At 40.2% G+C, this 12,772-nt stretch overlaps 1 protein-coding gene across 1 annotated transcript in view; it reads right to left on the bottom strand.

Moving 5' to 3' along the window:
* Positions 1 to 12,772, bottom strand: part of mtm1 (myotubularin 1) — a 125,412-nt gene that overhangs the window by 67,206 nt on the left and 45,434 nt on the right. The window contains exons 6-7 of the mRNA XM_056300377.1: positions 12,054 to 12,155; positions 2,743 to 2,826 (exon numbers count right to left, since the gene is read on the bottom strand). Of these exons, the coding sequence (XP_056156352.1) occupies positions 2,743 to 2,826; positions 12,054 to 12,155 (186 nt within the window). The remainder of the gene's footprint in view (positions 1 to 2,742; positions 2,827 to 12,053; positions 12,156 to 12,772) is intronic.

Raw genomic sequence — 12,772 nt, 5'->3', positions numbered from 1 at the left:
AGGGCCTCGGGCAGCTTCTTGAGTCTGCCTCTACTCGCTCTCCCAATTCTTACTACCAGATCTTCTCAGACTCTGTCAGCTTGGTTGGGAAACATCAGTGAACAACAACCTCCTGGTCTTTCCACAGATCTGGAACAGGGTCTTAAACCCAGGCTTTGGCTGAGCCACTCAAGGAGCATCTGAGACTTGTCCCAAAGCCACTCTTACATAGGTTTGACTGTGTACTTCAGGTCAAAGTTGTGCTGAGAGGTAAATCTTGACCACATTATGAGGTCATATGAATTCTTGAAGGTGAATATTTGCTTAGTCTCCTTTTAGTCTTATGAATCTTAGTCTCATTTTAGTCTTATGGATCTTAGTCTCAGTTTAGTCTTATGAATCTTAGTCTCATAGTCTTGTGAATCTTAGTCTCATGTTAGTCTTATGGAGCTTAGTCTCAGTCTTATAAATCTTAGTCACATTTTAGTCTTTATGGATCTAAGTCTCATTTTAGTCTTATGGATTATGGATCTTAGTCTCATTTTAGTCTTATGAATCTTAGTCTCGGTTTAGTCTTATGAATCTTAGTCTCATTTTAGGCTTATGACTCTTGGTCTCATTTTAGTCTTATGAATCTTAGTCTCAGTTTAGTCTTATGAATCGTAGTCTCATAGTCTTGTGAATCTTAGCCTCATTTTAGTCTTATGGAGCTTAGTCTCAGTCTTATAAATCTTGGTCTCATTTTAGTTTTATGGATCTTAGTCTCATTTTAGTCTTGTGAAGCTTAGTCTCAGTTTAGTCTTATGAATCTTAGTCTGATTTTAGTCTTATTAATCTTACGTCTCGGTTTAGTCTTAAGAATCTTAGTCTCAGTTTAGTCTTATGAAGCTTAGACTGATTTTAGTCTTATGGATCTTAGTCTCATTTTAGTTTTATGAATCCTAGTCTCAGTTTAGTCTTATGAATCTTAGTCTCATAGTCTTGTGAATCTTAGTCTCATTTTAGTCTTATGGATTATGGATCTTAAATCTAATTTTAGTCTAATGAATCAGTCTGATTTTAGTCTTATGAATCTTAGTCTTGGTAGTCTGTGAATCTTAGTTTTAGTTTAGTCATACGGATCTTAGTCTCAGTTTAGTCTTATGAATCTTAGTCTCATTTTAGTCTTATGAATCTTAGTCTCATTTTAGTCTTATGAATCTTAGTCTCAGTTTAGTCATATGAATCTTTGTCTAAGTTTAGTCTCATGAATCTTTGTCTCAGTTTAGTCTCATGAATCTTTGTCTCACTAGTGTAGTCTTATGAATCTTTGTCTCAGCTTAGTCTTATGAATCTTAGTCTCATTTTAGTTTTATGAATCCTAGTCTCAGTTTAGTTTTATGGATCTTAGTCTCATTTTAGTCTTATGGATTATGGATCTTAGTCTCATTTTAGTCTTATGAATCTTAGTCTCAGTTTAGTCATATGAATCTTTGTCTAAGTTTAGTCTCATGAATCTTTGTCTCAGTTTAGTCTCATGAATCTTTTTCTCACTAGTGTAGTCTTATGAATCTTTGTCTCAGTTTAGTCTTATGAATCTTAGTCTCAGTTTAGTCTTATGAATCTTTGTCTAAGTTTAGTCTCATGAATCTTTGTCTCAGTTTAGTCTCATGAATCCTTGTCTCACTAGTGTAGTCTTATGAATCTTTGTCTCAGTTTAGTCTTATGAATCTTAGTCTCATTTTAGTTTTATGAATCCTAGTCTCAGTTTAGTTTTATGGATCTTAGTCTCATTTTTAATGAGACTCTGTGATGCTATGTTGCTTCACTGCTTCCAGTGCGTCTTCACTGGCTAACATTAGAGAAAGGTCTGCAACTCTCAATGATAATTAAAACCATGTAGTAGGAAATGTCTAATAGTTCTTACAAGTTGATCTATACCAGGGATAGGCAACATGGTCCAGAAAGGTCCGGTGTGGGTGCAGGTCTTTGTTCCAACCAAGGAGTTACACACCTGAGTCTACAAATCAAGGTCCTTAGCAAAGACTATTGGTTGACTAATAGAATCAGGTGTGTAACTGCTTGGTTGGAACAAAGACCTGCACCCACACCGGACCTTTCTGGACCATGTTGCCTATCCCTGATCTATACTTATTATCATTACACAATCTGAACAGGGTTTCAACTGAAGCTTGCTGGCAAAAATCAAACCTCATCAGCCATATCAGTGTAATTATCAAATCCTTTGTTTGGATATAAATACTTTTGTTAACACACAAAAAGGTAAGAAACTTGTCCAAGTGTTCAACCATCTATTTTTTTTTTGTGGATTCCCCGCCCCTCCCTTTTTTTTCTCCCCAATTGCACCCAACCGATTACTCCACTCTTCCGAGCCGTCCTGGTCTCTGCTCCACCCCCTCTGCCGATCTGGGGAGGGCTGCAGACTACCACATGCCTCCTCCGATACATGTGGAGTCACCAGCCGCTTCTTTTCACCTGACAGTCAGGAGTTTCACCAAGGGGATGTAGCGCGTAGGAGGATCACGCTACCCCCCCGAACAGGCACCCTGACCGATCAGAGGAGGTGTAGTGCAGCGACCAGGACACATACCCACATCCGGCGTCCCACCCGCAGACATTGCCAACTGTGTCTGTAGGGACGCCTGACCAAGCCAGAGGTTACACAGGATTCAAACCGGTGATCCCCGTGTTGGTAGGCAACAGAATGGACCACTATGCTACCTGGACACCCCGTGTTCAACCATCTTTAAACTCCCTCCTTACCTGCCGTCTGAACTCCTCTATAGGTTTGTAAACATCCCAGCCATTCTCTTCATATTTCTCCTGGCTTAGATAGGCAAACAAAGGCTGGATGGGGAGGCAGAATATGAGACATATTCAACACAAGAACAACAGTAACACAGTGAAAATCATAACACACAAATCCAGCAGAGTATTGTTGGTACTTTGTGGTATAAAAGCTGCTATGTTTAATATTTCTGCTTTCCTAGAACACATTTTGACCTTTAACGAGACTAAGAAAGCTCTGCAGCAGGTCGTCAAGGCGGCCCAGCATATCACCGGTACCCAGCTCCCAGCCATAAAAGACATTTATCACAAACGCTGCCTTCGAAGGGGTTTCAGCATCAGCAGAGATCCCACCCACCCCAACCATGGACTGTTCTCCTCCCTGCACTCTGGGAGGCGCTATAGGAGCCTCAGAGCCCACACTACCAGGCTCAAAAACAGCTTCTTTCCCCGAGCTGTTGCCCACCTGAACCTGGCTACCACTGAATGTCTGTGGATATTTTTGAATATATGTACTCGTGCTGTTTTTTAACTTATTTTAGCTTTTGGTCTTCATCTGTGTATATCTTATACTGTGTTTGTCTGTGTCCGTCTTGCACTGTTTGGCAAAGCCACAGCCTTTATTTCATTTTAACATGTGCCTGCACATTGTTTTAATGACAATACATTGAATTGAATTAAATTGAATTGAATTGAAGTAAAATCTCTCTTGGATCCCTAAATTGTACACCGGCCTGTACGGGTTTTAGATGTGACAATACCTCATGGAACCACTAAGTAAAAGGGCCTGGTTTTAGGTGACTTTCAGTTAATTAGAATAAGGCAAAGGCTTAAAAAAGGAGCCAACACAGTGTTTTGTTAGTCTTATACCTCATCCCAAAGTGTTCCACTGGATTCTGATCTGGTAACGGGGAAGGCCACTGCAGAACACTGATCATGTTCATGAAACCAGTTTGAGATGAATTTTGCTTTGTGACATGGTGCATTATTATGGTGGAAGTAGTCATCAGAAGATGGGTAAATTGTGGCCATGAAGGGATTCACATGGCCAGCAACAATACTCAAATAAGCTTTGGCATTCAAGCGATGATTGATTGGTATTAACGGGCCCAAAGTGTGCCAAGAAAACATTCCCCACACCATTAAACCACCGCCACAAACCTGGACTGTTGACAGTGTCGCAGATTGGGTCCATGATTTCATGTTGTTGGTGTCAAATTCTGACCCTACGATTTGTGTGCCTCAGCAGACATCACGATTCATCAAACCAGGCTATGTTTTTCCAGTTTTATACTGTCAAGTTTTACCGAACCTGTGCCCACTGCAGCCTCAGCTTTCTGTTTTTGGCTGCCAGGAGTGCACCTGGACATTGTTCTCTGCTGCAGGCTAAGGAGACTGCCAGCCCATGCAGACCGGCAGTTCCGACAGTCTTCCTGGCTGGAGTTTGTCTTCTGGACAGAGGAATTTTTCTGGACTGCGCCGCACTGAGTGGACCGTGTTGTTAACTGTTTGTGTTTTTTTGTTCTCTCTGTTTTTGTATGTTTTTGGTGATGTTGTTTTTTGGGAAATGTTGGATGTGTGTATTTTGTGTTGCACTGGTGTGGGCTGGGAGAAATTACATTTAGTTTCTTTTTGTGTATGCAAGTACATGTAAGAAATGACAATAAATTGTTCCTGATTCCTGATCCTTCCATTTTATAACTGAGGTAATACAAGTAATGTGGGACTTGGCTCCTTGTCTTGTTTAAGAAACGACAAGGAGCCAAGGCTATTCATGAAACATCCAAATCTCACAACTCTTCTGTTATTATAGATTGTTTCCCCAAAGCTGAAGGGTCAGCAACCTGCAACTCCAGAGCCACATGCTGCTCTTTAACCTCTCTTCTGTGGCTCTGGCAAAATATTATATGGAAATTATTTTATCACTGTAGAGTGATCCATACATATTCCAATCATAGAAATGTGCAGCCTATACACCGAATAAATAAAAAAAGTTTTAACATTTCATCAACTACATTGGGCGTCATAGCCTACGTCTCTACGGCCCAGCTCCTTCACCTCTAAATGTTACTGAATCTCAATAGCAGTGACCAGTCTGGAGTCTCCCTCCTTCAAGCATGAACTATATAATCCAAATACCTAACTACATACTCCAAATACCGAACTACATAATCCAAATCTCAAACTACATAGTCCAAATACCGAACTACATAATCCAAATACCGAACTACATAGTCCAAATAACGATCTACATAATCCAAATACCGAACTACATAGTCCAAATACCGAACTACATAATCCAAATACCGAACTACATAGTCCAAATACCGAACTACATAATCCAAATACCGAACTACATAATCCAAATATCGAACTACATAATCAAAATACCGAACCACATAATTCAAATATTGAACTAAATGAACCAAAGATCGAGCTACATACTCCAAATACCGAACCACATAATCCAAATACCGAACTACATAATCCAAATATCGAACTACATGCACCGAATATCGAACTACATAATCCAAATACCGAACCACATAATTCAAATATTGAACTAAATGAACCAAATATCGAGCTACATACTCCAAATACCGAACTACATAATCCAAATACCGAACTACATAATCCAAATATCGAACTACATGCACCGAATATCGAACTACATAATCCAAATACCGAACTACATAATCCAAATATCGAACTACATGCACCAAATATCGAACTACATAATCCAAATATCGAATGACATAATCCAAATACCGAACTACATAATCTAAACACCGAACTACATAACCCAAATATCGAATGACATAATCCAAACATCGAAATACATAATCCAAATATCGAATGACATAATCCAAATACTGAACGACATAATCCAAATATTGAATGATATAATCCAAATACTGAACTACATAACCCAAATATCGAAAGACATAATCCAAATACTGAACTTCATAATCCAAATGTCGAATGATATAACCCAAATGCCAAACTGCATAACCCAAATATCGAACTACATAATCCAAACATCGAACCACATAATCCAAACATCGAACCACATAATCCAAATATCGAACGACATAATCCAAATACTGAATCACATAATCCAAACATCGTACTACATAATCCAAATACTGAACTACATAATCCAAATACTGAACTAAATAATCGAAATACTGAACTACATAATCCAAATATCGAATGATACAATCCAAATACCGAACTACATAATCCAAATACTGAACTACATAATCCAAATACTGAACTACATAATCCAAATATCGAATGATATAATCCAAATACCGAATGACATAATCCAAATACTGAACGACATAATCCAAATATTGAATGATATAATCCAACTACTGAACTACATAACCCAAATCTCGAAAGACATAATCCAAATACTAAACTTCATAATCCAAATGTCGAATGATATAACCCAAATGCCAAACTGCATAACCCAAATATCGAACTACATAATCCAAACATCGAACCACATAATCCAAACGTCGAACCACATAATCCAAATATCGAACGACATAATCCAAATACTGAATCACATAATCCAAACATCGTACTACATAATCCAAATACTGAACTACATAATCCAAATACTGAACTAAATAATCGAAATACTGAACTACATAATCCAAATATCGAATGATACAATCCAAATACCGAACTACATAATCCAAATACTGAACTACATAATCCAAATACTGAACTACATAATCCAAATACTGAACTACATAATCCAAATATCGAATGATATAATCCAAATACCGAACTACATAATCCAAATATCGAATGATATAATCCAAATCCGGAACTACATAATCCAAATACTGAACTATATAATCCAAATATCGAATGACATAATCCAAATACCGAACTGCATAATCCAAATACTGAACTATATAATCCAAATATCGAATGACATAATCCAAATACCGAACTGCATAATCCAAATATCGAATGACATAATCAAAATACCGAACTATATAATCCAAATACTGAACTATATAATCCAAATATCGAATGACATAATCCAAATACCAAACTAAATAATCCAAATATCGAATGACATAATCCAAATACCAAACTAAATAATCCAAATCCCGAACTACATAATCCAAATATTGAACTACATAATCCAAATACCGCTCCTGCCTCCCAGATGAGATCCTGCATTGTCTTGGGTGAACATCGATGTTCCACCATACAGCCCTGATAGAGAAGATCTGGCGTGACGTTCAGAAACAGAAATCACATTAAACAGGTGAGACACTGTTTAATAGGTTTATTTTGCAACAAAGCACGTGTTTTAGCAAGTTGTGATTTTTGACAGTGAAGTGAATGAGCCCTAGCTGTTGTGTTCCCTGCTCAAGCCCGGAGGTTGATGGCTGTACATGGCTGAGAGAAAAGAAGACTGCTTCGCACTGAATTGGACTTTTGTTCCCATTTGCCTTTTGTTGGTAACAGCATCCCCCAATACACATAACACAAAAATTAAACAGTTTTCTTTATTATAGTTCTGTAACTTCATAAATGCAACAAAATATGGTACAAATATTATTGTAATGGAAATGCAAAGGTATAATATCAAATAATCATAAATGGCCCACTGCAGAGTAGCCACGTGGCAAGACATATTAATGAATGCTCATTTGGACCTATTAGTGATGTTGATAGGCTAATTTAGACTTACTGCGCTACATTATAAGGCTCAAATATGTTTTGCAGCTCCAGACAGCTTTTTTTTTTTTTTTGGCCAAAAATTGCTCTTTTCATAGTAACGATAGCCAACCCCTGCCAAGTCAACCTCCAAAGCTCCCCTCATAGTGTCCCACCTAGGGCCTTCAATGTCTTGGATTTCCTCATTTGTTTTTTTAAATTAGCCCTTCATTATAGGGATAATACGAATATTTATGTCACGTATTATTTCTCTAATTGCTGTGGCCCCACCTGCTGATTATGAAAATATCTGAAAAACCTGACATTTATGTGTGACAGACAATGTGAATATAAATCCAGAATTATATGAAATTTTACAATAACATTTTTATTATAACCCTATGAATGTAATATTTTAAAGAGTATGACCAACCCCTTCTATAAGAAAGGTGCCATTGCTTTATGTTTCTAATTGCTAGAGAAAGAATCTGACTGTGCATCACAAGAAAACATGCCACAGTACTACTACTACTACTGCTACTACTACTACTACTACTACTACTACTACTACTACTACTACTTTCGGCTACTTTCGGGTGCCACAGCAGATCATCCGTTTCCATCTCTTCCTGTCCTCTGCATCTTCCTCTGTCACACCAGCCACCTGCATTTCCTCCCTCACCACAACCATAAACCTCCTCTTTGGTCCTCCTCTTCTCCTCTTCCCTGGCAGCTCCATATTCAGCATCCTTCTCCCAGTATACCCAGCATCTCTCCTCCACACATGTCCAAACCATCTCAATCTTGTCTCTCTTGCTTTGTCTCCAAACCATTCAACCTGAGCTGTCCCTCTAATATACTTGTTCCTAATCCTGGCCTTCTTCATCACTCCCAATGAAAATCTTATCATCTTCATCTCTGCCACCTCCAGCTCCACCTCCTGTCTTTTCATCAGTGCCACTGTCTCCAAACCATATAACATAACTGGTCTCAAAAAACATCTTGTAAACCTTCCCTTTAACCCTTGCTGGTACCCTTCTGTCACACATCACTCCTGACACTCTTCTCCACCCACTCCCACCCTTCCTGCACCCTCTTCTTCACCTCTCTACTGCACTCCCTGTTACTTTGGACAGTTGACCCCAAGTATTTAAACTCATATGCCTTCGTCATCTCCACTCCTTGCATCCTGACCATTTCCACTGTCCTCCCTCTCATTCACGCATATGTATTCCATCTTGCTGCTACTGACTTTCGTTCCTCTTCTCTCCAGTGCATACCTCCACCTCTCCAGGCTCTCCTCAACCTGCCCCCTACTCTCACTACAGATCACAATGTCATCTGCAAACATCAAAGTCCATGGAAACTCCTGCCTGATCTTGTCCGTCAACCTGTCCATCACCATTGCAAAAGGGCTCAGAGCCGATCCTTGATATAATCCCACCTCCACCTTGAACCCATCTGTCATTCCAACCACACACCTCACTTATGATGTGCATCATAACAAAAAATGCCACAGTACAATCTCCTATAATTCTGGGTTTTGGTATTAACTTCTATTGTGTCAGATTTTTCAGATGTTTTAATAATCAACAGGTGGGGTCATTAAAAGGTAAAGACTATAATAATAATAATAATAATAATTATTATTATTATAATAATACTTGTTATTATTATTATTAATATCCACTTGTTACCAGCAGAACAGAAGGGATGTAAGAAAGGTAGCTAGAGATGCAAGGACCAGCTACTCATCAATAAAGCCATATTGCAAGAGGTCAAATCGAAGAAAAAGAACTTGGATTGAATACAGGAGGGCACTTGACAGCATGCCACACTCCTGGATAGAGAAGAGCCTCAAGATCTACAGAGTCTGCCCAACAACTGTCAAATTCATCACGGAGAGCATGAAGACCTGGAAGACCACCCTGAATCTCCATCATGCAGAGGGGTCGTTAACATCGAGACTGATCAACATCAGAAGCGGAATCTTCCAAGGGGACTCACTATCACCACTGCTCTTTTGCCTTGCACTAGCACTACTCAGCAATCTACTGAACAACAGCAGCTATGGGTACCTAGCAGAATAGCAAACTGACCCACCTATTCTACATTGACGACCTCAAGACATTTAGCAAGGATGACAATCAGCAGAAGGGTCTACTCACCATTGTCAAGACCTTCAGCAATGACATCAAGATGGAATTCGGAATCAACAAGTGTGCCAAAGCCACTTTCAAAAAAGGAAGACTTACCAAGACTGCAGACTTAGCCCTTGACACTGACACTGTAATCAAAGCGCTAGACCAAGATAGCACATACAAGTACATAGGAGTGAATGAAGGAGATGGCATACAACACTCAACCATGAAGGAGAAGATCTGGAAAGAGTACCACAGGAGAGTGCGTATGGTACTGAAGGGCGAACTCAATGCGGCTAACAGAATTGAAGCTATCAACAACCTAGCGATACCTGTAGTGACATACAGCTTCACCATCATCAACTGGAAACTGAACGACATCAAGAGAATAGACACCAAGACAAGAAGGATGCTGACCATGGAGAAGATGCACCACCCGAAAGCAGTTGTCGACAGGCTGTACCTACCAAGAGCTTCAGAAGGACGAGGCCTAGTCCAACTCGAACTGACCTTCAAGACTACCACTATTGGGCTGGATGCATACCTGACAAAAACAGATGACCCAACCCACTCCTCCGAATAGTAAAACATCAGATCTACTCCATCAAAAAGAAGCTGCACAATTCGAGAAAGACCTTGATGTCCCAGAAACCCCACCAGCAGAAAATGAGGCAACTACCATCTATGCCAAACAAGTGAAGCAGAGGGCAAAACACCATGGCCAGTGGCAACTGCAAAAAACCTGGGAGGACAAAGCCATGCACGGGAAGTACCCAAAAAGAATAAAAGATGCAGACGTGGACCAACAAAAGACACACCAGTGGCTGAGGAGCACCGGGCTGAAAGCAGAGACGAAGGGTCTGATAATCGCTGCACAAGACCAGAGCCTGGCAACCAGATCCTATCACCATCACATCATCAAAGATTGAAAAGACCCAAAATGCAGAATCTGTGGAATGTATGAAGAAACCATCGACCACATTGTCTCAGGCTGCCCGGAACTGGCAAAGACCCGAGTACATGTACAGGCACAACAAGGCAGCAGCATACCTGCACTGGAAGATCTGCAGGAGTTACAAGATCAAGGCGACTGATAAGTGGTACGACCATCAGCCAAAAACGGTCACTGAAAACAATGATGTCACCATCCTCTGGGACATGCCCATCCACACTGACAGAGAGATAAAAGCCAACAAGCCCGACATCGTTATCAAGGACAGGAAGCAAAAGAGGTGTATGCTCATTGACATGGTGATACCATCCGGAAAAATCACCTCAGTGAAAGTCACAGAGAAGCTGACCAAGTACAAAGACCTGGAGATTAAAATCATCAGGATGTGGGGAATCAAGACCGAAACAACACCAGCGGTCATTGGAGCTCTAGGACTCATGAAGAAGGGAATGGAAAAGTTCACCAACCGTATCCCAGGAAACATCAACATCAGTGCAGTCCAGAAGATCGCCCTCCTCGGAGCAGCCCACATATTACGACGAGTACTGTCAATCAAGTGACATCTACCCTATAGTTCCTCAGGTCCATAGTTTGGACCCGGCTCTACAGGATGTAAAACAGGAAACGTGAAAGAAATAATAATAATAATAATAATAATAATAATGATAATAATAGGATAATATAGGGTTGACCACACAGAGCCTGACATGTTGGAAGAAACATGATATCCAGTTCATCAAGTCCAGCTCCACATCCAACAGACAGCCCATGTTCATGGACTGTTAATAAAGTTTTATTACGTATCAGTCATATTAGCTAGTTTGTACACCGCTGCTCTAGAGCTTGAAGATAAAAGACATTCAAACAGAAACAACTTTTAACATGATAAAAAAAAAAAATCCAACCACAAATTTTAAAATAGAAGAGAATTTTTATGGCTTTTTGGAAACAGTTTCTTTCAAAAGCGTTCTCATTCATGGATATTGAGTATGTATCATGTTAGCACCCCGTCCCAAAAACAGCATGGGTGAAATGAGAAAGTAGACAAACAGCTAGAAAAGTTGATGCATCCAGCCATCCATTCCCGAACCGCTTATCCTGCTCTCAGGATCGCGGGAACGCTGCACACACACACACACACACACACACACACACACACACACACACACACACACACACACACACACACACACACACACACACACACCTAGGGACAATTAAGTACGGTGATCCACCTGACCTACATGTCTTTGGACTGTGGGAGGAAACCGGAGCCCCCAGAGGAAACCCACACAGACACGGGGAGAACATGCAAACTCCACACAGAGGACGACCTGGGACGACCCCCAAGGTTGGACTACCCTGGGGCTCGAACCCAGGACCTTCTTGCTGTGAGGCGACCACTGCGCCACCGTGCCCCCCAAACTGAAGCATTATGAATCAAATAAATGTGAAAGAAGCTGGAGAGCATGTGGGCAGGAGAAGTGAGGTGGAGCCAGACTTACCTGTCTGTGTGAGAGGGGGAAGGCATATCTGAAGAGGATCTCAAAGATGTCTCGTCTACTGTGGCCTTCCTGTTTCAAGGCAAACCTCAGGTTTCTCATGTCCTGGTATGTGAGAGAAGCAAAGAGAACAGCAGGTTTACAGTAACCACATGAACAAACCTCAAGTTCAAACATACTTACTGTAAAACATACTTACTGAAGGGCCCTCGGCCTCTACTCACATCTACATTTGAGGAAAACTTCCACACAAAACTACAATGAAAACATGCTCCTCTCTCCCCAGTAAATATACCACTAGATGTGTTTTTCAGAATGTGTCTTTTTAATTCATTCATAACTCCCCTATGGGGGAAATGAAGTAAAAGTATGTTTGTAGAATGAAACACTGTACAGCTGTCTAACCTTCTGGTTTATTATCATGGGACTATTATCATGGCCTTCCTGCTTTTTCTGTTTTGGAATATTGGACCATAACATCAAGTAGATCTCCACAATTGTGGCAAAATGATAATTCTGATTTTATAACCAAATATTATGACTACAGTTATCAATTCTGACAACTTGTCTCAGTTTCAGCAAAAAAAAAAAAAAAAAAACTACTTTATTGGACATTTGCAGTCATTGCATTGGGCTTTTCCTTTCTTTTTTGGAACTTACTCATTGCCATATTAGGCCAAAAACACTACACTGAGCATCACGTGTGTTCCATCTGTTCCCGC

This window comes from Lampris incognitus, chromosome 20 (genome assembly GCF_029633865.1).
Source record: "Lampris incognitus isolate fLamInc1 chromosome 20, fLamInc1.hap2, whole genome shotgun sequence".
Taxonomy (NCBI): domain Eukaryota; kingdom Metazoa; phylum Chordata; class Actinopteri; order Lampriformes; family Lampridae; genus Lampris; species Lampris incognitus.
The sequence above is the reverse complement of the archived record's forward strand: the minus strand, read 5'-3'. Positions and strand labels throughout refer to the sequence as shown.